General features: G+C 36.4%; 1 protein-coding gene across 2 annotated transcripts; it reads left to right on the top strand.

The window, feature by feature from the left end:
• The first annotated feature begins 1,490 nt into the window (after positions 1–1,490).
• On the top strand, positions 1,491–25,291 carry PCF11 (PCF11 cleavage and polyadenylation factor subunit). 2 transcript variants are annotated; one of them, XM_079787287.1, is made up of 16 exons: positions 1,491–1,979; positions 5,650–5,775; positions 7,919–8,107; positions 8,452–8,646; positions 9,424–10,541; positions 10,921–11,101; positions 11,205–11,688; positions 12,222–13,783; positions 16,167–16,266; positions 18,955–19,074; positions 19,575–19,680; positions 21,317–21,500; positions 22,686–22,841; positions 23,040–23,132; positions 23,632–23,667; positions 24,309–25,291. In XM_079787287.1, exons 1-16 carry the CDS (start codon positions 1,788–1,790, stop codon positions 24,522–24,524), a joined length of 5,058 nt encoding a protein of 1,685 aa, XP_079643413.1. In that variant the 5' UTR covers positions 1,491–1,787; the 3' UTR covers positions 24,525–25,291. The 2 variants fall into 2 exon arrangements, with proteins under 2 accessions (XP_079643413.1, XP_079643414.1); XM_079787288.1 differs by having other exon boundaries at positions 11,205–11,295; positions 24,309–25,287.
• Positions 25,292–25,623: the final 332 nt, after the last annotated feature.

The raw sequence follows: 25,623 nt of genomic DNA on the forward strand, positions 1-25,623 counted from the left end.
AAAACTTGTAGAGGACTATCTTAGCCCAGACATTTATCTCCCTTCAGAAAACAGGAACTCAGACCATTCCTAAATTTTAACGGTCTATTAAATCCAAATACCACAGTAACAATGGTGTGAAATTATTGAGATCAATAAATAGCTTTCAACAATGTTTATCAGCTTCAAAACAATCTTTACGTGTAGTTTATTACATATCAATTATACTTCAATAAAGCTTCCAAAAAAACCCCAAACAAAAACAAACAAAAAAGAAATAAAAATTCTACTTTATAGGGGACAAATAAAGGAATCGCTTCATTTATTTCTTCAGAGAGTTTTTTCTGGGGAACAACAAAGTATCTCTACAGAGCTTGGTAACCTAAGGAAGCAAATTTTATCTAATTAGTACTTTTAAAAAAATTTTAGCCTACATGTTTATTTTTATCTTTACGCAGTGGAAAAACAAAACAAAACACGTTTTTAGTTGATTGTATTGTGCTGCAGTTGCACGACAGAATTAGTTGAATGCTTTGTGCTTTTAGAGTATCATTTCCAGCCTCCAAACAGGATTTTAGAAGCTTGGGGAAAGAGCCTTAGAGTTGAAATATACACATTTTCCCATCGTGCCCCAAACAGCGTATTCTAAGGCTGTTTCGAAGTGTAATGACAAGAGAGGCGCTATCAGGCTCGTGGCTGGTGTGGCTACTGGAAATCCAAGCGAGAGATCTGAGGGGCTTCTCAAAGATCTCTTCCAAATCCTCTCTCTCTCTCTCTCTCTCTCTCTCTCTCTCTCTCTCTCTCACACACACACACACACACACACACACACACAACCTCTCAATAAAGACATTTTCCTGGGGGTGTTTTTGTTGGCCGGTGTGGGAAGCAGCGTGCTGAAATCGACTCGAGCGACTCTCCCGAGGTTCAGGGTAAAGTCGGAGTCCCCCTCCCCCGTCCCCGCTAAGTGCGGGGAGACAGCGGGCCGCAGCAGCTGGCCCCGCCCAGGCTCTGGGGAGCACCTGAGACTCGAGCGGCGAAGGGGAAGGGGCGGGCCGGGAGCCTCCGCCCCCCTGGGCCCCCACCCCGCCGCAGGGAAGGGCGGGAGGAGGATGATTGACAAAGCTGATCAGTGGCTAGGGGCTCGCAGAGGGCGGGGCGAAGGGGGGGCCGGCTGAGCTTTCCCCTTAAACGGTTGGGTTGGGCCTCGGGAACAGCCTCCCCAGGCCTCCCGGCCTCCCAGAATGGGTTGTTATGGTAACAAATGACCGGACAGTCCCTTACGAACTGGCCAATGAGAGGGCCCGTCTTTTCCACCACACCTCTGAGCCTGAGGAATTGCGAAAGCCCGGGTCCGGGCGGCGAGCGGACGGTGCCCGGACGTTCTGCGGAAGAGCGGAGGCGGGGCTTGTGACGTCACCAGACCTAGCCTATCACGTTCGTTCTTGCCCAACGGCTCCGCCCCTTTACCGCACATTTCCCCTCCCCTAGCTCATTTCGCACGACGCAGCGGTTGGGAACACAGACATTTTCGGAGCTGGAGCCGCCAGCGCCGGCGCCATTTTGTGCCTGTGGAGAAAGAGGCTCCCGAGGCGGCTAGAAGTGGACGGAGATCACCCGTGAGAGGGCGGCGTTGCGTACCCGAGGTCCCCCCCGTGTCGTCCCCCAACCCCCCTCCGCGGTCAGCATGTGGTGAGGCCGGAGCCGCGAGAGAGCCGGGGAGAGGAAGCGCAGTCGGAAGGGAGGCGGGGTGTCGAGAGCGGCTTCAGCTTCGGCGGCGGCGGACCTCGGAGGGGGGCCGCGGCGCAATGTCAGAGCCGACGCCGGCCGAGGCCGGTACCGCGGGGGCCCGGGAGGACGCCTGTCGGGATTATCAGTCATCCCTCGAAGACCTGACCTTCAATAGCAAACCGCACATCAATATGCTGACCATTCTAGCCGAGGAGAACCTGCCCTTCGCCAAGGAGATCGTCTCTCTCATCGAGGCCCAAACCGCCAAGGTTTTTATACACCCCGCAGCCTCCTATTCTTCTAATACTCCCTGATTTTAGTGTCAGCCTCATCCCAGGTCTCGCTTCCATCCAAAGGGGGACAGCGTGCCTCTCCAACCCTCCCCCCTCCAACTCTGGCTCGGTCTTGGGCCCAGGCTTCGAGCGTGGGCCTCTCTTGCGGGGAGGGAGTGGGGCGGGTGAAGGGTGGAGTCCCACTTCCGCTTACCAGCTCCCTATCTAGGCCACCGCATCGTAGAGCCCGACACACGCCTGGAATAGAGCCCTTTGGGGAGGGGGGAGACTTGAAGGCAGTTTGTGGTGCGGGGAAGTTAAGAGTTAAAAGCATTTTAAGCCCCTGGGAAGGTGGGGAGTGGTTCTCCCCCCCCCCTCTTCCCCCCCAGAACCCTTTTGGGTAATCTGTGCTGTGTGGGTTGGAAGGAGGTGAAGGGGGACCTGGGAGCGAGCTGTCGGGGGGTGGGCATAGGGCTTTGGCCCCGAGTGGAGCAGCCGCTTGTTAGGAGCCCAACATGGCGCCTGCAAAGCACATGATGCAAAAGGGAAGAGAGAAGAATCCATTCCCTGCCAGCCAGGCAGCTGCTCACACCCGTCAGCCCCGTTTTGGGGTGGGGGCGGCTAGATAGAACTTTCATTCTCCTCTCGGAGTGCTTTATTTGTCCCCCCAAATGGGAAATTGGGGTTGAGGGTGGGGTATGGGTGGGGGGGGGGGCAGGAGGTTTTATCCAACCTGTAGGTGGAGAACTGGCCCATTGGGTAACAAGTACTTGTAGTTTTTTTTTGAAAAGTTCAGTCCCTCCTCTTCCTTTTCTCTTTTTTCCTCCCTTCCCTGATAGTGGAGACGTGCTTTTTCTTCACCCCTTGACAGAAGTGGTCCTCTGCCACCCTGTATTTCCCTGTAGTCCTCCTCTTCTGTGCATTCATGTGGGAGTGATGTCACTTAAGTAAAGTTACTGTTCAACTTGGTTATCATAATGAGTTCTAATAGTTTCCCAGCACTACGTTTTAAGTTCTTCAAGCTTGTACTTATGGTTTAGTGTTTTTTTTTTCTAGTTGTTAGTGATTGAAATGACCAGGATGAGCCTCCTTTTAGCAGAGTGAACCCCTTTTAAAAGGCCACTTTAACAACAACCACCAAATATATTGTTTAGAGGCGGTTTCTGTCTAGTGTAAAACTGAGTGGTCTGACTAATAAATGGTTTTGAAATGTGTGATTGGTATTATAAAATTTGTGAATAAAACATATAAAATATGTATTTGTCTTTTTTATTTACCTTTGTAAGGTGTAGAATCTGCTTCCAAGACTTATTTTTATCTACGTGGTTGTGTGTTTTAAACAAAAGTCTTTAAGTGACTTGGGTTCATTCTTTAGTTTCCATCCACTCTTGGGTAAATCCATTCACAAGATACACGGTTTCAGGTGGTCCTTTCATACCTTAATTTAAAAAGGATAAAAAGTAAGGGTTTTTGTGGGTGTTTTTTTTTAAGGGCCCAACAAGTTTGTCATGCTCAGTCTGGCAGCTAAAATACAAGCCTTCATTCTCCTTTTCCTGTGAATGTTGGTGTCAAACAGCTATTGTTCTTTTTTTAAAGTATGAGATTTAAAAAGGAAGCATTCCTCATACTCAACATCCTTTTTGTTGAGACCACAAACATGTTGGACATGAAAACTTAATTTTTGCCTTGTTGAAGGCTTAACTTGACATTGAATGCCTTTTTAAAAAAATGAAACCACTTGCATTTTTTAAAAATAACATTGATTTTTAAAATCTAAATACCTAGTATTTGGGGGGATTACTAATATTCCACAGAGCCTAATATTTAGTAGCTCAGGTTGTCACTCAAGTTTCTTTGCTGGGTTTTATGGATCCTGAAGATCTTCGAGAAGTGAAAAGTAAATGCTGAATATAGGGTCACATTAAAACTTGTATTTGTGTATGGCTACACAGAGTGGTGAAAATAGATGGACTATTTGCTGATAAAAGACAGCTAAAAAATTTTTGGCACACGTTTCCTGATTATTTTTGTAAAGCCATATTGAGGAAAAGATGTAAAAGTCACTTTGGGGAAATACTTTAATCAGGGTTGGGGTTGAGGGTGAGGGGAGGGATTTTCTGTCATTTTGGTAGCAAACTGGCTTGGTTTTGTGTTTCTGGAGGTGGATGTTTGTGTCCTTATTTTCTAGCATCTCCGCATTGCTAAACTTAAGGATTCACACTTAATTTGACTCCTCCCATGAGACAGTAGCGAAAAAATATTACATATAGGATTCACTTGTACAATAAAAAATTAGCCTACTGAACAGATTTTGGTTTTATAGAGAGCCTGTTGTTTTCATAAGGATCACAATGACTAAAATGGTGTAAAACATGACATGGTAAGATAAAGACACAGCAATAAAGCATTTGACATGTTGATTCTTAATTTACCCACATGCAGTGGCCTTGTGAACCCTTTTATTAGAAGTACCGGAAAAGAAATTTTTCATACAAGGTTATTCAAAGGCTTCCTTAGTCAACTTTGGTTGTAGTAAAGGTTATCGGAAGCAAGAGCACTTCTACACACTTCTATGGGTAATTGGTTTTGTGAAATATGGTGGAATTGTGTACTGCAGAACTGTGAGCCTACCCTAGCTACAGGTAGCTATGGGTAAGTGTTGTTCAGGGTTAAGATTCCTATACACGTGGGATGGGTAAATGGGGATAAATTTTTTTTTTTTTTAATCATGGTTGCTCCTGTGGAGTAGGACTTAACACTTAGTTTATATGGTGTGTCTTAATGCTCCTCAGCAAGTCTGTGAACCTGCTGATGCTTTCTGGAAACTTGCTGTGCCTTCTAAAAGCCAGTGATGGGTAGACATTCCAGTTGAACTGGGGCAACATTTGTTTGCTTTGGAAAGGGCCACCTGTATCCGCATCACTACACTGGCTCTGCACAAATTTAGAACCTCTGGTTTGTGCATGTCAGAGGAAAAATAATTTCGACGGAGAGTCCATGCTGTGAAGAAAATCTTCAGGACAAATCCTGGTTTCCAGAGTCAAGTTCAACCTGATTTACATGACTCAGCGGCTGCTCCATCCAGTTTTTCTTGTATCAGTAACAACTTGCACCTTCCTGCAAGTTTAAAAGTGGGTTTTTTGCCATTAACTTCATATGTGAAGTATACTTGATTTCTTTGTACATTGGATTATAGAGAAATAATCCTAATGATTTTACAGGTAACAAAAGCTTCATAGACTTTAACATATAAAATATGCTTATGGAAATTAGGGTTTCTGCAAGAAGTTTGAAAACTTCATTAAGTCTAGGTACACCATTATAATTTAATGTGGGTCACAGTATACTTGGATTGCAGAAAATATCTCCCCCCTACTTTTTGGTCATTTAAACCAGGTCTTTATCATATGAACCTGAAATTTTATTGAGCATTAAATGAGTATACTAGAGATTAAGGTTTTCTTAATGGTGATTTTGAGCTTATTTTGTATGCTCAGCTAAAGATCACTGTAAGAAATGACTACTTGATTGACCACAAATGTTTCATAAACGTTAATTTTAAATTATCAACAAAAATAGAGGTCTGTATTGTATGTTTAAAAATTCACTTTTAAAAGTATTTGGTGGCAATTCATTATACTAAACTTATCAGTTTCTTTTTATTCAGGCTCCTTCCTCAGAGAAGCTTCCTGTTATGTACCTTATGGATTCTATCGTGAAAAACGTTGGACGAGAGTATCTCACTGCCTTTACTAAAAATCTAGTTGCAACATTTATTTGTGTGTTTGAAAAGGTATATATGCATTTAGAAACATTTGAATTAAAAAAAATGTGTTCCTGATTAAATAAATACTTGCCTTTGTGTTGGGTTTTCTTGGGTGGTGAAATGTTTATTCTCTTGGACATTTACCAAGTACCATGCTAAAGTTAGTGTTTTATGTTAGATTTTAAACTAGATTTTAGGAGTTTTACAATACTCATTCAAGATTAGATGACTTTGCTTTTATTTTTATATTTATATTCAAATTTATTTTTGCTGAGGGTATTACAGATGTGTCCCCTATTTTCTCCCCTAGATGACTTTGATTTTAGATGGGCAAAAAGATCTGAAGCTATCAAGAGCATTTCAAATTTCATTGTTTACATTTCTGGTGTTAGGTTGTTGGCTATTCCTATCTGGAAAAAAAAGTAATCTATCAGTGTGTCTCAACCTACCATTGGTTCCTGAAACTTTTGTGATTTTTTTTTTTGTTTTGTTTCCTCTTGTTATTAGTTCAAGTATGTTTTATATGAATGTTCGAGGTATGTGTGAATAGTGGACCAGTTAATTGCCTTAGGTTATATTGGAAAAACTTTTTAACCTCTTAGTGTTCAGAACAAAGGTTTGTTAGTTCTAGACCTAGAGATTGTACATTCCTTCAATAACATTGTATCTGGTAGTTTGGTAAATACAATTACTATGTTGAGGAGATCAAGGGATTTGCTGAAGTAATTATCTTCCTGTCAGGCTTTATCTTTTAAATTTAGTAAAAGGGCATTTATAAGATAATTAGGTTGAGAGATTGTTTCCTAACAAAAAATTGGTAGTTCTTATATTTAGAAGTACTTGTGGTTGGAGAAAACTTAAAAGTTGTCCGACTAGGAGAATTGGGATTATTTTGAAAGAACTATTCAGTATCAGATTTTACTTGTTAGAACAGAAAATGTAGTTGCTACTTGAGCAATTTTTTTCCCTTTAAATTTCTAGAGAAAAGAAACACTGCTAAGTAAGTACATGTAGAATAAATTTGGAAAGCTATATTTCAGGTTGTGTTAAGGAGCTTGTTAATAGTAGTTGTAGACCTTTGCTAAATACTGCTTACTTGAGCCTATGGCCTTAAGGATAAGTTAACTCTGCATTGTAGAAGTTGGGGAGCTAAACCAACTTGGCTTCAGTTTTAATATGTTCAAATTCATTTGGGTGTTTGATAGAATACCTTTACTGAATCTAACTGGTCCTTAAGACCTTACAGTTGATGAAAATGACCTTGTAGTAAATATAATTATTATCTGAAGACTTGAATATAGCCAAGGCTTTATTATCTTGAAGTTAAATACCTAATTCAGTTTTCCTAAGTACAAGGTTTCTCTGATGGCTAATTTAAAAAATAGTTATGCCCATCATAATAAGCATGAGCAGTTAAGCTATAAAACTAAAGCTCATCAGTGGGTAAGATTTTGAATTTTATTAAGGTGCCTTCCACACCACAAATAGTTTATTCTGAGGTATCAAACCATATTGTATTGCAGAAGATTGGTTAGTGAGATAGTTCTGTCTTAATTTTAACTTTATACTACCATGTAAATTAGGCAATTTAAGCCATCAGGTAAACTGTTTCCTAATTTTATGGTCTTATGTTTTGTCCAGAGTAAGAATAACATTAGGAATGCTATTTGAAGACCTAAAATTTGGAAACATTTTGCACTTTTTTTTCTCTCAATAGGCCTCTTTTATTTGGCTACAAGAAAGTAAGTGCAAGAAAGTCCATTTATAAGTTTTTTTTCCACATCTGCATTCTGGCCATAAGGGACTTAGAGGTTTTTTTTGAAGCACATGAGCATCTGTGGGCTCTATCTGCATATAGTAGTTCTTTGTCTCAGTAATCTCAAAGCCAAACTTCTGTAGAATTATACTTTTAAAAGTAGAAAGACTTTCCTAGTGGTTTGCTTTCATGAAGGCTAGATGATAACTTTAATTTTTCTGATATTTTTTTTGAGAGAAATTTCTTTAACATTTGTAAACTATATCTTGAATAAATTCTTACTGTTGTATATATATTTATGAATGAGCAATATGAGTGCTATATGTGAAGAAGAGACTGATAATAGCTTTATACTTAATATTTAAAACATTCTATAGTGACTTAACAAGCCATAGAATTGTTCTGTTGTTCTAGGTGGATGAAAATACTAGAAAAAGTTTATTTAAATTACGTTCCACATGGGATGAGATATTCCCATTGAAGAAACTTTATGCCCTGGATGTCAGAGTCAATTCGTTAGATCCTGCTTGGCCTATTAAACCTCTACCCCCCAATGTGAATACATCTAGCATCCATGTGAATCCTAAATTTTTAAATAAATCGGTAAGTTTTACATGAATGGTGTATAGCTAATATTTTTAACTCAAATTTTGACTTTTCTAAAATTTCTTGCCAGAAAGGAATATAAAAAATAACCTGTACTTGAAACAGTTTAAATTTTTTTTTCTCTTCAGGTTCACAGTACATTTAATCATATATTCTTGTTTAGGTATTACATACTATACTTATTTTGATTTTAAATTCCTGAAAAGTTTTCTGTGTGTTTTTAAACATGATTGGCCATTTAAAATTATGGATGGTATTAAGAGATAAACTCATAATTTTCAGTTCCCTCTTCCTTTTTAGCTGTGATACGTAGTTTTTTAACAATTAATTTTTTCTTATAGCCTGAAGAGCCTTCAACACCTGGCACAGTGGTCAGTTCCCCTAGCATCTCCACTCCTCCAATTGTTCCTGATATACAAAAGAATCTTACCCAAGAACAACTAATAAGGCAGCAGTTACTTGCAAAACAAAAACAGTTATTAGAACTTCAGCAGAAAAAGCTGGAGCTTGAACTAGAGCAAGCTAAAGCACAACTGGTAAGTACAGGAAATCTACATTTTAAATATTTCAATGTCTTCTGATAGAGAAGTAATTTTATGTTTGAATTCTCTTAATGTTACTTTTATTAATAGTGTCTTTTTCCACTTTTATTTCACAAATTATGGTGTATTAGAGCAAATTTTTATATCCTTATTGTAAAACTCGAGTATAAACTACACTATTTTCTTCTCAAGTACTTTTCTATTGGATTGCTATCTTTGAAGATAACACCTTAGTTTTGTTAACAATTAAATCATGTAGATTTAGTATCAGTCCCAGTATCGTCGGTGTGTTGTGGCTAATGTTTTTGCAGAGTCTTGAATCTTTTATGAGCTTGTGCTTCATGAGCAGAAGTCAGGTTCATAGAAGGAGACAAAAGAAAAGCCACCACAAAATTAACGACTCCAGGAAGATTACATGTTCATATGCATGATTGACCTTAAAGTTATTTTACTTGGCACTTAAGTTTGTTTGAGAGTGAGGAGGTTCAGGAAGGCAGAGTTTTGTATGTTTATTATTAGTGCCACTTTTCCCATTCTACCTAGAGATTATAAAACCCCAAGTAAAGGACTAGTAAGAAATAACAGGCCATATAAGTATATGAACTTTCTCTTTTCACTTTAATCTCTACTTAAACAGAAGTATTCAGTGTAAAAACAATATTGAGTAAATGTATTTATTGAATAAAGCATATTCTAGGTTTCAATTTCTTGATAGATAATTTGCATGTTTTACAGTATTAACATAAACATTTACTTTGTATTGTATTTCAGGCAGTTTCTCTTAGTGTTCAGCAGGAGACATCCAACTTAGGTCCTGGATCTGCACCATCCAAATTACATGTTTCACAAATTCCCCCTATGGCAGTTAAAACTCCCCATCAGATTCCTTTGCAACCTGAAAAAAGCCGTCCAGGTCCATCCTTACAAATTCAGGACTTGAAAGGAACAAACCGGGATCCCCGTCTTAATAGGATGAGTCAGCATTCTTCTCATGGAAAAGATCAAAGTCACAGAAAAGAATTCCTAATGAACACATTAAACCAGTCTGATATTAAGACAAGTAAAACTGTACCTTCTGAAAAACTAAACTCATCCAAACAAGAAAAAAGTAAATCAGGTGAAAAAATAACCAAGAAAGAACTTGACCAGTTAGATTCTAAATCTAAATCTAAATCTAAATCACCATCACCTTTGAAAAACAAATTCTCTCACACAAAAGACTTGAAAAATCAAGAATCTGAATGCCCAAGGGTGTCTGACTTGAGTAAGAGAGATCCAAGATTAAAAAAACATCTTCAAGATAAGACTGATAGCAAAGATGATGACATAAAAGAGAAGAGAAAAACTTCAGAAAAAAAAGATAAAGATGAGCATATGAAATCATCTGAACATAGAGTGGCTGGAAGTCGAAATAAAATCGTTAATGGCATTGTTCAAAAACAAGATATAATAACGGAAGACTCAGAAAAACAGGGAACAAAACCAGGGAGATCAAGTACTAGAAAGCGATCAAGGTCGAGATCACCCAAGTCTCGGTCACCAATTATACATTCTCCTAAAAGAAGAGATAGGCGGTCACCCAAACGAAGGCAAAGGAGTATGTCTCCAACCTCGACAGCCAAAGCTGGAAAGATTCGCCAATCTGGATGTAAGCAGTCACATATGGAAGACTTTATGCCACCTTCCAGGGAAGAAAGAAATGCTAAGAGAAGTACTAAACAGGATGTTCGAGATCCAAGGCGAATAAAAAAGACTGAAGAGGAACGACCACAAGAAACTACAAGTCAGCATTCTACAAAGTCAGGCACGGAACCAAAGGAGAATGTAGAAAATTGGTCAAGTTCCAAGTCTAACAAAAGATGGAAATCTGGTTGGGAAGAAAATAAAAGGTAGGATGTTCACATTTTAAATCAAGTGAAATAATATGTGCATTTTAAAGTACAGTGTTACCTTAAAAATTGGATAATGTTCATGGGCTGCTGTAATGGTTGCTTTATTTTTTCTCTTAGTTCTTATGACATCATGGGTTAAATATCATTATTACTCCTATTTTACAGATTAGGAAAGTGAAGTTTAGAAAGGTTAATCTATCTAAGGCTGCATACCCAGGACAAGAATTAGATTTATCTGATTTTCCTGACTTAAGATCTTGTGCTTTTAATTAACTTTTTATATAATCATTTTAACCAGAGGCTTTGAAAAGGATTCTTAAATATGGTCCTGAGTATTTAAATTTTATGAAGTAACATACTGCTTTTATGGTTTCAGCTTACAACAAGGTGATGACCATAGTAAATCTCCTCATCTAAGGCATAGGGAAAGCTGGTCAAGCACTAAAGGAATCTTGTCACCTCGAGCCCCAAAGCAACAGCATCGATTAAGTGTAGATGCCAATCTTCAGATTCCTAAAGAGTTAACTCTTGCAAGCAAAAGAGAATTACTTCAAAAGGTAGTTACCATGATCCCATGTAATCAGTATTGTTTTTGTCTAGTATTTTTGTAAGTACTTTTTATATTTAAAATACTTGATTTCTTTTTATCATCCCATGCAGACGAGTGAACGTTTAGCAGCTGGTGAAATTACACAGGAAGACTTCCTTGTTGTTGTGCATCAAATTCGACAGATATTTCAGTATCAAGAAGGTAAACATAGATGCAATGTACGAGATAGTCCTTCAGAAGAAAATAAAGGTGGATTAAAAAAGAAACCTCTCTTATCTGATGCTGAATTAACCTACTATGAACATAAAGCAAAACTGAAAAGGACACAGGTTCAGCATTCATTTCCAAGACTTGATCTCTTAGATCCTGATATTTTTGACTACCCTTTGACTGATGCCTTGTTGTCTGGAATAGAATGTGAGCCATCCAAAAGTAAACATGCAAGTAGGAATAGTGGAGCACAGTTTGACAGAAAAGAACAATTTAGTGAAAGAGCAAGACGTCTTTCTCCTATATCTGGGAGTCGTTCTTATGCTGAGAATCTTTCACCCCATGAGGGCCGGAGAAGACATGACGAGCAAGTCTCTGCTAAAGGTAGAAAGTTAAATCAGATTATGCCTATTGAATCACACAGCAGTGAAGGGAAAATGAACAGCTAAGTGGGGATGGATTTTTTGTGACTGTTCAGACTACCTTTTTTTGTTTCAATTTGTTTTTCCCTCAGAGGGAAGGGAAGAGAGTCAATATTTATAAAACCAACAACATGTCAAGTATTTTAGTAGGTTCTTTATATATGTAATCTGATTTAACCCTCACAACAACCCAGTGAAATATATATTATCCCCATTTTACAGATAGGAAATAAGACCAGACAAGTTAAATAACTTGCTTTAAAAAAAATAATTGGTAAGTTGACAGAATGGGGATTTTTTAAATCCAGGTGTGTCTGACTCTAGAGGGCATCATTTTACCAAAGGCTGTTTTGATGGTGTCTTTTTCCTCCCCTGTAATGAAGTGAAATAGTTAGGGATATTTTTGGATAAACATTTACATGAATGTAGAAAGATTTGAAGATAATTTTATATAAATTCAGATTCAAGGAAAATAATTTATTTTCTTTTTAAAAGGTGTACGAGAAGAGCAGAGGTCACCATTCAATGATCGTTTTCCACTTAAGCGACCTAGATATGAAGATTCAGATAAACCATTTGTAGATAGCCCAGCATCACGATTTGCCGGCCTCGATACAAATCAGCGACTTACAGCGTTAGCTGAAGACAGACCATTATTTGATGGACCTAGTAGGCCATCAGTAACAAGAGATGGCCCAACCAAGATGATTTTTGAAGGACCTAATAAATTAAGCCCTAGAATTGATGGACCTCCTGCACCAGGTTCTCTTCGATTTGATGGGTCACCTGGACAAATGGGAGGAGGTGGCCCTTTGAGATTTGAAGGACCACAAGGTCAGCTAGGAGGCGGGTGTCCTTTGAGATTTGAAGGTCCTCCAGGACCAGTAGGGACACCTCTGAGGTTTGAGGGGCCAATTGGTCAAGCAGGCGGAGGTGGTTTTCGATTTGAAGGTTCCCCTGGTCTGAGGTTTGAGGGATCTGCAGGTGGTCTACGATTTGAAGGACCAGGTGGCCAGCCTGTGGGTGGGCTCAGGTTTGAGGGACATCGGGGTCAACCTGTGGGAGGTATGAGGTTTGAGGGACCTCATGGTCAGCCTGTGGGTGGACTTAGATTTGATAATCCCCGAGGTCAGCCTGTAAGTGGACTTAGATTTGAGGGGGGTCATGGTCCATCAGGAGCTGCAATTAGGTTTGATGGACCTCATGGTCAGCCAGCAGGTGGGATCAGATTTGAGGGCCCTTTGCTACAGCAGGGAGTTGGAATGAGGTTTGAGGGCCCCCATGGTCAGTCAGTAGCTGGTCTGAGGTTTGAAGGACAACATAATCAACTTGGTGGGAACCTTAGGTTTGAGGGTCCACATGGTCAACCAGGGGTTGGGATCAGGTTTGAGGGACCTTTAGTCCAACAAGGAGGTGGAATGAGGTTTGAGGGTCCTGTACCAGGAGGTGGACTGAGAATTGAAGGGCCTCTGGGTCAAGGCGGTCCAAGATTTGAAGGTTGTCATGCTTTAAGGTTTGATGGGCAGCCAGGTCAGCCATCACTCTTACCAAGATTTGATGGATTACATGGTCAACCAGGCCCTAGATTTGAAAGAACTGGTCAACCAGGCCCACAGAGATTTGATGGACCACCTGGACAGCAGGTTCAACCAAGATTTGATGGTGTTCCTCAAAGATTTGATGGTCCACAACACCAGCAAGCATCAAGGTTTGATATTCCCCTTGGTCTTCAAGGCGCACGATTTGACAATCATCCTTCACAAAGGCTTGAATCGGTTTCTTTCAATCAGACTGGCCCATATAATGACCCGCCTGGCAATGCTTTTAATGCCCCATCCCAAGGACTGCAATTCCAAAGACATGAACAAATATTTGATTCACCTCAAGGACCAAATTTTAATGGACCACATGGCCCTGGAAACCAGAGTTTCTCAAATCCTCTTAGCAGAGCTTCTGGACACTATTTTGATGAAAAGAATCTTCAAAGTTCTCAATTTGGAAACTTTGGCAATTTACCCGCTCCAATAACAGTAGGAAACATTCAGGCATCTCAACAGGTAAGTCTGTTGTGTTGTATTCTAAAATTATGTTGTGTGGAGATATGAACCATTTTTAATGTTTTTAGGGTTTGAGGAAGGTCTTCAGGGGACAAGTTCATAGATTGGAAAGTTTTTAAATGTACTTCAAAAACCCCACATGCTAGGGAAGTGGGAAGAGAATCTTAGGTCTAAAATTTGCAATTTCAATCAAAAATTGACTAGCTATTCCAGTATCTAGAGAAATCTCTCTCTCTCTCTCTCTCTCTCTCTCTCTCTCTCTCTCTCTCTCACACACACACACACACACACACACAACGCGGGCACACATTCACACTTTTTATTTTTTTTTAATATATTTGTATTGATTTCAGAGAGAAAGGAAGAGGGAGAGAGAGAGAGAGAAACATTCATGATGAGAGAAAATCACTGATTGGCTGCCTCCTGCAAGTCCCCACTGGGGATCAAGCCCACAACCTGGGCATGTGCCCTTGACCGGAATCGAACCTGGGACCTTTCAGTTTGCAGGTTGGTGCTCTATCCACTGAGCCAAACCGGCTAGGGCCACACTTTTTTTTTTTTTAAGTGGACTTTTTAGAGTACTTGTAGGTTCACAGCAAAATCATGCTGTGAAGTATAGATATTTCCCTTATACTTCTTGCCTTCACACCTGGATAGCTTCCCCATAATGTTTTTGTTTGTTTGCTTTAGGCTACAAAGCTAGTAAAGTATTATATAATTGTGAGGGTGTTTAATAGATCTCTGCTACATTGTAGAACTGTGAGTCTTGATGAGCTTTAAACTAACCAGAGATCTTACTTTTTTTTTTTATTGATTTCAGAGAGGAAGGAAGAGGGCTAGAGAGGGAGAAACATCAATGATGAGAGAGAATCATTGATTGACTGCCTCCTGCACATCCCACACTGGGGATCTGGATTGAGCCCGCAACCTGGGCATATGCCCTGACCGGGAATCGAACTGTGACCTGTTGGTTCTTAGGTCGACACTCAACCACTGAGCCACACCGGCTGGGCTAGATCTTGTTTTTTAGATTGCTCTTTAAGAACTTCCTTAGTCTGAGTTAAGAAAATCAAATTGTCCATGCTTTTACAGCCTATGAATATTTTTCTTCCTCTCCTCCTACTTTGGAGCATCTTCCTAGTCAGTTCAGTCAAATAGAAATATTTGATATTAATATCAACACAGCAAACCTGTGACTTCCCGCCCAAATGTATTCATTTTATCACTTGTTGGTATTCTTTTGCACTTGCTGACACTAGGACAAAATCATGTTATACTAGTAACATTGCATGGAAGAAAATGTAAAACAGATTTTTTAAATCACATTATAAGCATTATTTTTAAAATATATGGGATTGGGCCTAAATGGGCAGTCAGACATCCCTCGAGGGGTCCCATATTGGAGTGGGTGCTGGCTAGGCTGAGGGACACACACACACACACACACACACACACACACACACACACCCATGCAAGAATTTCGTGTGCACTGGTCCTCTAGTTATTGATAGAAAGCAATCTTCTGTTGATATCCAATAATTTGAAAAAACAATTGTTCTGCACAGATTTACTCTATTGTATGTTCTTAAAAGAAATGATACTGTTATTGACAGATATTTAGGAGTGTGATTTGACTGAGTCTTGCTTGGTACATTAAACTGAATTGGGTTTTATTACATATACATACCACTGAAAGTTCACATGGATACTGAACAAGGCTTATGAATGGATAATTATTTACATGGCGGGAACATGTAGAAGTCGTACCTCATTCTGAACTACAAATATAGTATTTTATGCCTGCACAAAAGTTTCATGACTTTTTAATTTTTTTAACATTCCCTTGATGTCTTTTACAATCTACTTTGTAACCCAAAGTATTATGGCCAAGCAAGATGATCACAAAAGAGTTCAATTGCTAATTAAAACTGGCTTTTGACACCTGTGATCAGGTCAGGCGTTCTGGTCTCATTTTTGTTTCTAACTCTAGCCACAATGACTATGTATAGGTCACATCTCTGGATGTCAGTTCTTCTATTTGTAAAATAAGAGAAAGCACAAGCAAGTAAAGTAACTTGTATAAGGTCACACAGCTAGTTGTTGATTACCTAATATTTTCATGGTATCTTCAACTTCTCAAAGAAGCTTCACATCCATTCTCAGTTCTTTATAATTCTATGAAACAGATTTGGGCAGTTATTATTGTTCCTTTTTTTGTAGAAAGCCTAGAAGTGAAGTGACCCAGTCAGGTTATACTTGGAAATATTTATTATTATAGAAACCAGGCCTTATGATGTATGTGAATATTTTTATGTGATAAGTATGTTAAAATTTTACTTAAAATATGGAACAGATGTTCTTAAAACCAATGTTTCTCTTAAAGGTTCTGACTGGTGTTGCTCAGCCAGTACCATTTGGCCAGGGACAACAATTTTTACCAGTTCATCAACAAAATCCTGGAGCATTTGTTCAAAATCCTTCAGGTATGTACTTGCTGACCTTTGTGGTTTTCAAAAGGCAAATAATTGTTTTGTTGAATAGCTACTGAGTTTGTTTACATTGTTGATGTGTTCACATTGATCCTATTTACAACTAGAGATGATTATTGAGGACTAGTAGCTCATTTAAAAGGGGAGGAATGAAACCTATTGGAAGCTGGAAGGTGGGGGAGTAATGTGATACTTATGTTAAAGTTATAAGTGACAAACCTCAGAAATCTCATTATTTGATATTTTATGTATATGTGTGATGATTCAATAAACTTTTAAGTAAATATTAGGGATATTATATTGCCTTATAAAGTTGTTTATGGGCACTCAAATTATAATTATACCCAACATGTTAAAAGAGTAGAAAAAAACTTTGTTTCCCAAGCCAAGTACACTGATAAGCATCTTTGTTAGTCTGGGGTGAAGCATAACAATATCGTTATGGGTATAATAACATATTGGATACAAGGGCTTTAAAAATGAATTTTGGCCGAAACCGGTTTGGCTCAGTGGATAGAGTGTCGGCCTGCGGACTCAAGGGTCCCAGGTTCGATTCCGGTCAAGGGCATGTACCTTGGTTGCGGGCACATCCCCACTAGGGGGTGTGCAAGAGGCAGCTGATCTATGTTTCTCTCTCATCGATGTTTTTAACTCTCTATCCCTCTCTCTTCCTCTCTGTAAAAAAATCAATAAAATATATATTTTTTAAAAAATGAATTTTGTTTTTTAAAATATATTTTTATTGATTTCAGATAGGAAAGGAGAGAGAGAAAAATCAGAAAAATCAGTGATGAGAGAGAATCATTGATCCGCTGCCACTTGCACGCCTCCTACTGGGGATTGAGCCCACGACTGTGACCTCCTGGTTCATAAGTTGATGCTCAACCACTGAGCAACACCAGCCAGGCTGTTTTATTTTTGAATCTTCAGAAACATGCTTTATCATGGTACTATTCAGTTTACAAGGTTAGGGAGTTGTCCAAATCTTCTGAAGTAACTAGGGAAGTCCTAGCCAAGTTCTAGCTTATGCATTAGTTCTTAAACAGTGTCATAAGGAATTCACTCAATTAATTTGAAAGCTTTCTGTTTTTAATTTCTAGTTTGATTAAGTTAATGTTTTTTGGTGTCATTGTAATGAAAGGGAAGGAAAGAATTTGGAATCTAAAGTCACAAGACCAGCCTTAGTATTTTCGTTCTTATTTCTAGATAGGCAGGATATTAGCAAAAATCCTCTCTGGGCTTCATTTTCTTCCTCTCTAGACAGAATATGATAAAAGTCAGTATTTCCCTGAAAATTTTTTTATAAGATAATGAGATCATATATGCAAAAGTATTTTGTAACTTAAATACATTATATACATTCAAATGTATTTTACTTTAGAATTTAGTTTTTCTTGTGTAGAGGATTTGTTGCATTGAGGTTAGTGTGCAAAACTGCAAATTTAAAAACAAAAACAAACAAATACTATATATAGTGCCGAACATCTTAGTGCGTTAAAATTATGAATTTATTTAATCCTCATAGCAATCTAGGAATAATTGTTATTAACCTTTTATAAGTAAAGGAAACTGAGGTACAGATAAGCAACTTGATCATGTCACACAACTAAAATGTGGGATTTCTTAGTTAGAATCCCATCAGTCTGGTTCCATAGTTCAGGGGTTTTTTTTCATAGTTCATGTTTTTGATCACTAAACTTGGCCATCTGAAGACCTGAAAATAGCTAGTTAGGACTAAGACAGATAATTCTAATGAAAGGTAAATGTTAAAGTAATGTGTGAAATGCTATTGTACTTGATCTCAGGGTTGATTTATTTATTCATTCATGTATTCAGACATTTAATTTCAATAGACATTAGTATACTGGGTCCAAGGCATTGTGCTAAGTGGAAGAGTATGCAGTGGTTAAGAGCAGGGATTATGTGTATTGTGGATGCAAATTGAATTTCTTCTCAAGAAGGAATTTTTAGTGATCCATAACATTTTCTAGATGTGTAGTGAGATGCAGTGACATACAAATACATTGAAATAATACTTTTGTAGTTGAGTGAAAGAATCATAATTAGATTACTGCTTAACAAAATATGTAATTGAATTGATTCCTCACTAGTGAGCTTGAGATAATTCTTATTTCAATTATTGAAGTTTTGATAATCCTCACACCTATTTAGCAATAGTTTGAACTGCTTTGCAAGTGCAATAATTCAGTAAAGGTCAGAGTGGCAGGTATACTTGGAGCCATATGGTTCATCTTCCTGCATCACTTCCCCTGGGTAGTCATGGGGTGGAGGCTGAGGAGTACTACTTCCACTTGGGATTTGGGTATTCCCCCCCTACCCCTCAATATAGTTAGATGACGAATAAGATATTTTAGATAGTTGGAAATAGAAGTGGTTAGAAGTGATGGGCTGCATTGCCTAGAAGGTAGTATGAGTATAAAGTATCTGTGTTTTTTAGTATTTGTCCTAGAGTATATTTTTAAGAGGTGATGATTTACTTACCTAAATGTAAAGTTCATTTTAGGAGCTTTTGATGTAATTAATTTATAGTCATCCTTAACAAGAGTTTATAAAATTTATTGTTGATAGGACATCTTCAAGAAATCGAGAAAACTTTTCATGTTTAGTATAATTTACATCTTTAAGTTCTTCTTTCATTTTGAGACTGTTATTTTTTTAAAGGAGCCCTTCCTAAGGCATATCCTGATAATCACCTCAGTCAGGTGGATGTAAATGAATTATTTTCAAAACTGCTAAAAACAGGAATTCTGAAATTGTCCCAGCCTGATTCAGCTACAACACGTAAGTATGTTTCCATGCTTCATCTCTACAGAACTCCATTAAGTTATACAGGTGTATGATATGATATTATATAATGTAAGTTATAAAAGTTCTTACTTACAATTATTAAATTTTTAGTGTATACTCTTTATTTTTTTGGAAATCTAATAGAATTGGTTTATAATAAAATTATTTTTAAATGTAGTGAACATTATTTCATTTTATTAACGTTTCTATAGATAATGTACAGACTTTTTACTATTCAATGTTAATGTAGTTTTTTACAATAATTTGAATATTGCTGAAGTAAAATTTTGTGAAGATTGACTTTTACAAGGTCAAACCTAATATCACTTATCAAAATAAGTGATAAGTATTTTGGCCAGTAAATAAATATAAGTTTAGAAGCGCTGAATAGACAATATGGGGTTCTCTATTGCTTATAACACTATAGTATTCCCCCTTAAAAAACACGTGGAAGAATGGTATTGAGAAATTGGTATATTTCTTTTTAATTGAAGAAGTAAATGAAGTTGCTGCTCAGCCTCCCACTGAAGAGGAGGAAGATCAAAATGAAGATCAAGATGTTCCAGATCTTACCAATTTTACAATTGAAGAATTAAAACAGTATGTAATCTAATTTTCTAAGATAAAAAGGGCAATGACTTTACTAACAGTGGACATTATTATTAGTGCTATTAATTTTACCCCTCATATGCCCCTTTTAAAATCTAGGAAACCTGTTTTCTTTTTTTTTAATGTTGTAAAATACGCAACATAAATTTAAGGAAGCCTGTTTTTAAATCCCCTTTTAAAATATGTTTGCACAAATATTTAAGCCCAAGGCTTCCCCCAAATTTCTATTTTGTCATATCTATACAGGTGGTGTAAATATTAGGTATTAATAATTACTCATCTTCTGTTTTATCTTAATTCTTATTATTTTTTCTTCATTGATATTCTTACGCTTTTGGGGCTAAGAGAATTAAATTTTTGTACTCTAGTATTTCAAAAAATTTTTTAAAATATATTTTCCCGTTATAAGTAATATTCATTGTGAGAAATTAGAAAATACAAATCAAGAAAATAACATGACCTACAATTCCCACTTTACTGATAACCACTCTTAACCTTTGGTGCAAATCTTTTTATAATTTTCTATTGCCTATATATTAGTTATAAAAGAACATTTAAATTCTATGGTTCCTAATATTTTCTTATTTTCTTACAAGATACATGCATGCATGGTGGGGCAAAAATAGAGGTTTACAGTTGTGTGACTACACAAACTTGTATTATTTTTAATGAATTATTTTATTACTTTCCATCCAAACAACTCTAAACCTACTTTTGCCACACCCTAATTTTTCTGATTTATCACGTTTCTTTTCTTAAAAATTAATTGAAATTTTATTGAATTTATTGGAGTGACATTGGTTAATAAAATTATAGGTTTCAGGGGTGATTGATCACATTGCTTGATTTATCATGTTTAGAAGCCTTTTAACTTTCTGAAAGTGAAGATTTAGCTAGTTCTTTTACTGTTCTACCAATTTTCTTATATAGTTATATAACCATTTTTTATGAAATCATTCACTATTAATATTATGACACTATTTTATTTGCTGGTATACAAAGTACTAGTGTATTGTCCTTTGCTTTATTCTGCTATTTAAAAAAATTGTTTGGCATTCCTAACTGCCCTGTTTGTGGATTTACTTGCTCTGTATACAATTTCAATTAAAGTAGGGAACCTAGAATTTTAAAAAATGATTATTGCTGATCTTAGTTTCCCATTAGTCTTATAATTTTTTTTTTTAGTAATCCATACAATTAGTGCTTCTGTACCTCTTCCAGTATTCTTTTAGACCAGGGTGGGGCAGTTGAGTTATTGAGAACTTCAAAAATCTGGAGAGGTGAACTCTTTAATTATTCTGCCATGTCTGCTTGCTATGTCTGCCTTGATACTGACACTAGTCTAAGAACAGGCCAACTATTGCTTTATTAGTTAGCACATGGTCATTCCATTTTTAGCCAAAAGGAAATAAGCAATTAGGCCAGGTCTATCAATAATAGGATAGATTTCATGTTACATATTCACCCAAGTTAAGGAAAGAGTGTCAGTGACATTATTTTGTCACATAATAATGGCATCAACATTATTAAAATAATAGAATTATTAAAATAATAGAAAATGGAAATATTTGTAATTGTCTTTTTTTAGGTCAATTAAAAACTAAAGATGCTTTTTTTTTTGAAACAGGCGTTATGATAGTGTTATAAATCGACTGTACACTGGTATTCAATGTTACTCTTGTGGAATGAGGTTTACAACATCACAGACAGATGTATATGCAGATCACTTGGACTGGCATTATCGGCAAAATAGAACTGAAAAAGATGTTAGCAGAAAAGTCACTCATAGACGTTGGTACTACAGTTTAACAGTAAGTAATCCATATGTCTCTGAACTATCAGCCTTTAAATTCTATAATTCTAAAAGTGTATTAATTTAAATCAAGCATGTCAAACTCAAAGACTAACATGGGCCAAATAAACAAGGTTTAAGTTTATGTTGGCCGCAAAAAAACAAAAGCTTCAATTTTCATAGAAACGTAGGTTTATTTTGATAGAGACATGCTGAATACAAAGGGCTGAAATAATGAGTAATCGTTAACATAAAATAATAAAACATTTTAATAAAAATATTTTTCTTGAACATTAACTTACCAGACACTGAAGAATTGCACAAATAAGCATAACGCAAATGAACCTATTTTTCTTGTTCTCCGAAAACGAAATATTTCCTGTTGCGCACACCAAACAAGTCAGTCCAAGATTAATGACATGGCAATCAGCTGCTAAGATATTCGCTGCTAGTATTAGTGGAGAGAAAGGATGCGCCAGCACATAAGGGAAATGAATGCAACACGATTATAGTAATCAGTCATTAGTGAATGTTGTAGTTCGTTATTAATAATTATGTATAACAGAATATTGTAAAAATTAAGTTACGAAATTTTTATTAAAACATTTCTTACATACTGTTCTATTGGCTGGGCCGCAAAAATACTCGATTTGGGCCACTTGGGCTGCGAGTTTGACATGCTTGTTTTAAATAATTGCTGGGATCTAACTTGTGAATGTTTTGAATAATATTTGACCTCTAGAATATAAAAGGTTTTTTAAATAAAAGAAATTTGAATAGTATGTATTGGGGTTTTTTTGTATGTATTGTTTTTTGTTGAAATTAGAGTGGAACACAGATTTCTTCTAGGCCTAAAATTCCAAGTTGCTGTGACTGATTTTTTTTTAAATTGTAAATAAAATTTATCTTAAATTTAGTAGTTGTAAGTCTAGAGGCAGTGGAAAATTAATATTAAGGTCTTAAGTGTAATTAGTGGCTTTATATTTATTAGTTATGGGGCTCAAAGAGAATACATAATTTTATTTACTTATTTATTTTGACTCTTTTAAATCAAATGTTGAAAGAGAACGCATAATTTTAAATAATATTAAGGTATATTGTAGAAGAAGGTACCCATACCTTTAAGTGGCATTATAATGAAGACATGCAGTAAAAGTTTAGGAACAAATGAAAATATTCTTCTTTTAAATCAACTCCTTTTAAGGATTGGATAGAATTTGAGGAAATAGCTGATTTGGAAGAACGTGCAAAGAGCCAGTTTTTTGAAAAGGTGCATGAAGAAGTTGTGCTCAAAACTCAGGAAGCTGCTAAAGAAAAGGAGTTCCAAAGTGTACCTGCAGGGCCAGCTGGAGCAGTGGAGGTAAGAAAAGAATGTTAGTTATTTACATAATATCTATCAGTGACCAATAGCAGTGAAATTTATTACTTTGTATCTGTATTATATGTCAAATGTTGTTTAAACTTTCAGAAAACTCAAATCCTTCTTTCACTTAATGTTTATATGTTTTTACTTAATGTGTTCTGTTAGTACATTTTATTTTATATTACTCCATTTTAGAGTTGTGAAATCTGTCAAGAACAATTTGAACAATACTGGGATGAAGAGGAGGAGGAATGGCATTTAAAGAATGCCATTAGAGTGGATGGAAAGGTAATTTTCAGTTCTTTATAGGAAGCTTTAAAATTTGTTGTTTGTAAAGGTAGCTCACTACTTTGAAAGAGAAACGTTTTTGTTTTTAATAAAAAAAGATATTTCGGAGGTATTGGAATTTAGTCAGTGTTTGAGTTGGAAGGGATCTTAGCAGTCATCTGGTTCTAGACTCATTTATATAAGAGGTTGCAAAACTAGTTAATGATAAACCTAGGAACTGGGTCTTCTGAATCTAGTTAGTCTTTCTAACCACACTTCGTATTCTAAATTTCTATTTCATTAAAGCTGTTACTGCCTTGAAAGCAGCATGTTATCTACTTAGAAAGCCAACTTTAAAGAGAAATCAGGATGAAAATTTTTTAATCCACTTTAGTAAACAATTGATTTTCCCAACATAGTTATCTTCTGGTTTAAATTAGAAAAGAAAATTTCATTAGAATAGCCATTAGAAATGAAGATACATGTGAATATCTACTTACTTTTTTTCTTTTTGCTTCAGATTTATCATCCATCATGTTATGAAGATTATCAAAATGTAAGTTCTTTTTGGTTACTGTTCTCATTTACATTTATAGTTATTTTTGCATAGAACATTATTGCTATTTTAATCTTATATTGTTGTTAGAATCTGATTTAAATTTCTTTATTCCTTGCATTCTATTCACTTCAATCATGATGATGTCTTTTACTAGAGCACTAGTCAGAAATTCGAGGAAAACTGGAAGCTTTGATCATGATGGGAATAGGTTTCTAGAATTATGGGTAGCATTTACAGCTTTTTTCTTACATGTTTCACTCAGCCGTATAATATACGAATACTTTTTAAATGGTCACACATGAAATCTGAAAAAGATATCAATGTGTTTCCCTTAGAAATTCAAACATTTTTTTTATAGTGACCATTTTTTTTTTGTGTGTGACCATTTTTTAAATCCAAACAATGGAACAAAACATACTGCCTTTCAAATATTTCATGGGTTCAGAGAGGCAGTTTTGTAGATATATGTAGGCCATCAAAAAATTAGGCTTTTTAGTAGTCTTGTTTTGTGGGGAATCAGATATTTCAGTTGCATGTGGTATATGTATGTTTCTTTGCCCATATAAGTGTCCTATAAAACTCATTTAATATAATTTTGAAGTGTAATCAGTACTTATAGAAGATTTTTTATTTTGTAGACATCTTCATTTGATTGTACACCATCTCCCAGCAAGACACCAGTTGAAAACCCTTTGAACATTATGTTGAACATTGTCAAAAATGAATTGCAGGAACCCTGTGAAAGTCCCAAAGTTAAGGAAGAACAAATTGATACCCCACCAGCTTGTACAGAGGAGAGCGTAACAACACCCACTGAAATTAAAACAGAAAATGATACACTTGAGTCAGTTTAAATAAAATGAGAAAGGTATGTTTTCTTTTTTAAAAAAGCTGCTGTTTGGATCTAGAAGGTGAAGAATTTTTTTATGTATATATAGACCTATCTATATAAATTGTCTAGCTGAGGCAGGGCCTTCAGCTATCATTTGGTTAATAAATACATTTTAGTATTTGCATATCCTACTGCCTGCACAGTTTCAGGTGCTTGTTGTGTGAAAGTTCTGTAGATGTGTGCAAATTTAACAAAATGAAATTGTATATGTAAAAATGTACGATTTTCACTTGTGAAACTGTAAATTATAAATAAAAAATATTTTTGCTACCCATGGAGTGTAATATTTATGCACACCATCAAATAAAGACAGTGTTTCTGTACTTTTTATTGGGTGGAAATGGAATTAAACAGCAACCTCAACATAAGATTTTTTTCTGGTAGTTCTCATGATTAAAGCAGTCTAAGTTAGTTTTATCCTTCAAAGGGGGGTTGTGAGAGAGCGCTGCAGGACTTTTCTCAAATAGGAAAGCCAGATTTGAAAAAATTTTAGAAATGATAGGACATTTATGCATATATATACATATATATATCTCCAGCTATAGAGAACCATCCAGATGTCCATTTTTGAAAAGTATCTAATGAAGCAACTTTTATTCTTTAACTTGGACATTGATGCCATCAAACAACGAATATATTTAAGTACTAAAGGTGACTTTTTTTTTAATGACATTTTTCAAATTTGTCCATTTTATGCAGTGAACATATTTCTATTTTAAGTTACAGGGGAGTCTGTAAGAATGTTCATTTGAAACATGGTTAACCTTTTTCATTTGTTGGTTTTGACTGAATTAGATGGATACCATGAGATGTTAATATTCATACATGTAATAAATAGAATGATGAAGAAACTTGGTTTGTGTCTCTTTATTTCTTGACTGGCTTTAGCTTGTGACTATTTTCTTCAGCTTTAAAACCAAGTGGCACTTATGAGCCTTCTATTGGAGGAGATAGGTATATAAAACTAAGGAAATTTATAGTTTGTTGAGCATTTACTATGTGGTAGGCATTGATAAACATTTTACATATATTCTCTAGGACTTAAAGAAAATCATGTATGA

Source organism: Cnephaeus nilssonii, assembly GCF_951640355.1.
Source record: "Cnephaeus nilssonii genome assembly, chromosome: 13".
Lineage (NCBI taxonomy): Eukaryota > Metazoa > Chordata > Mammalia > Chiroptera > Vespertilionidae > Cnephaeus > Cnephaeus nilssonii.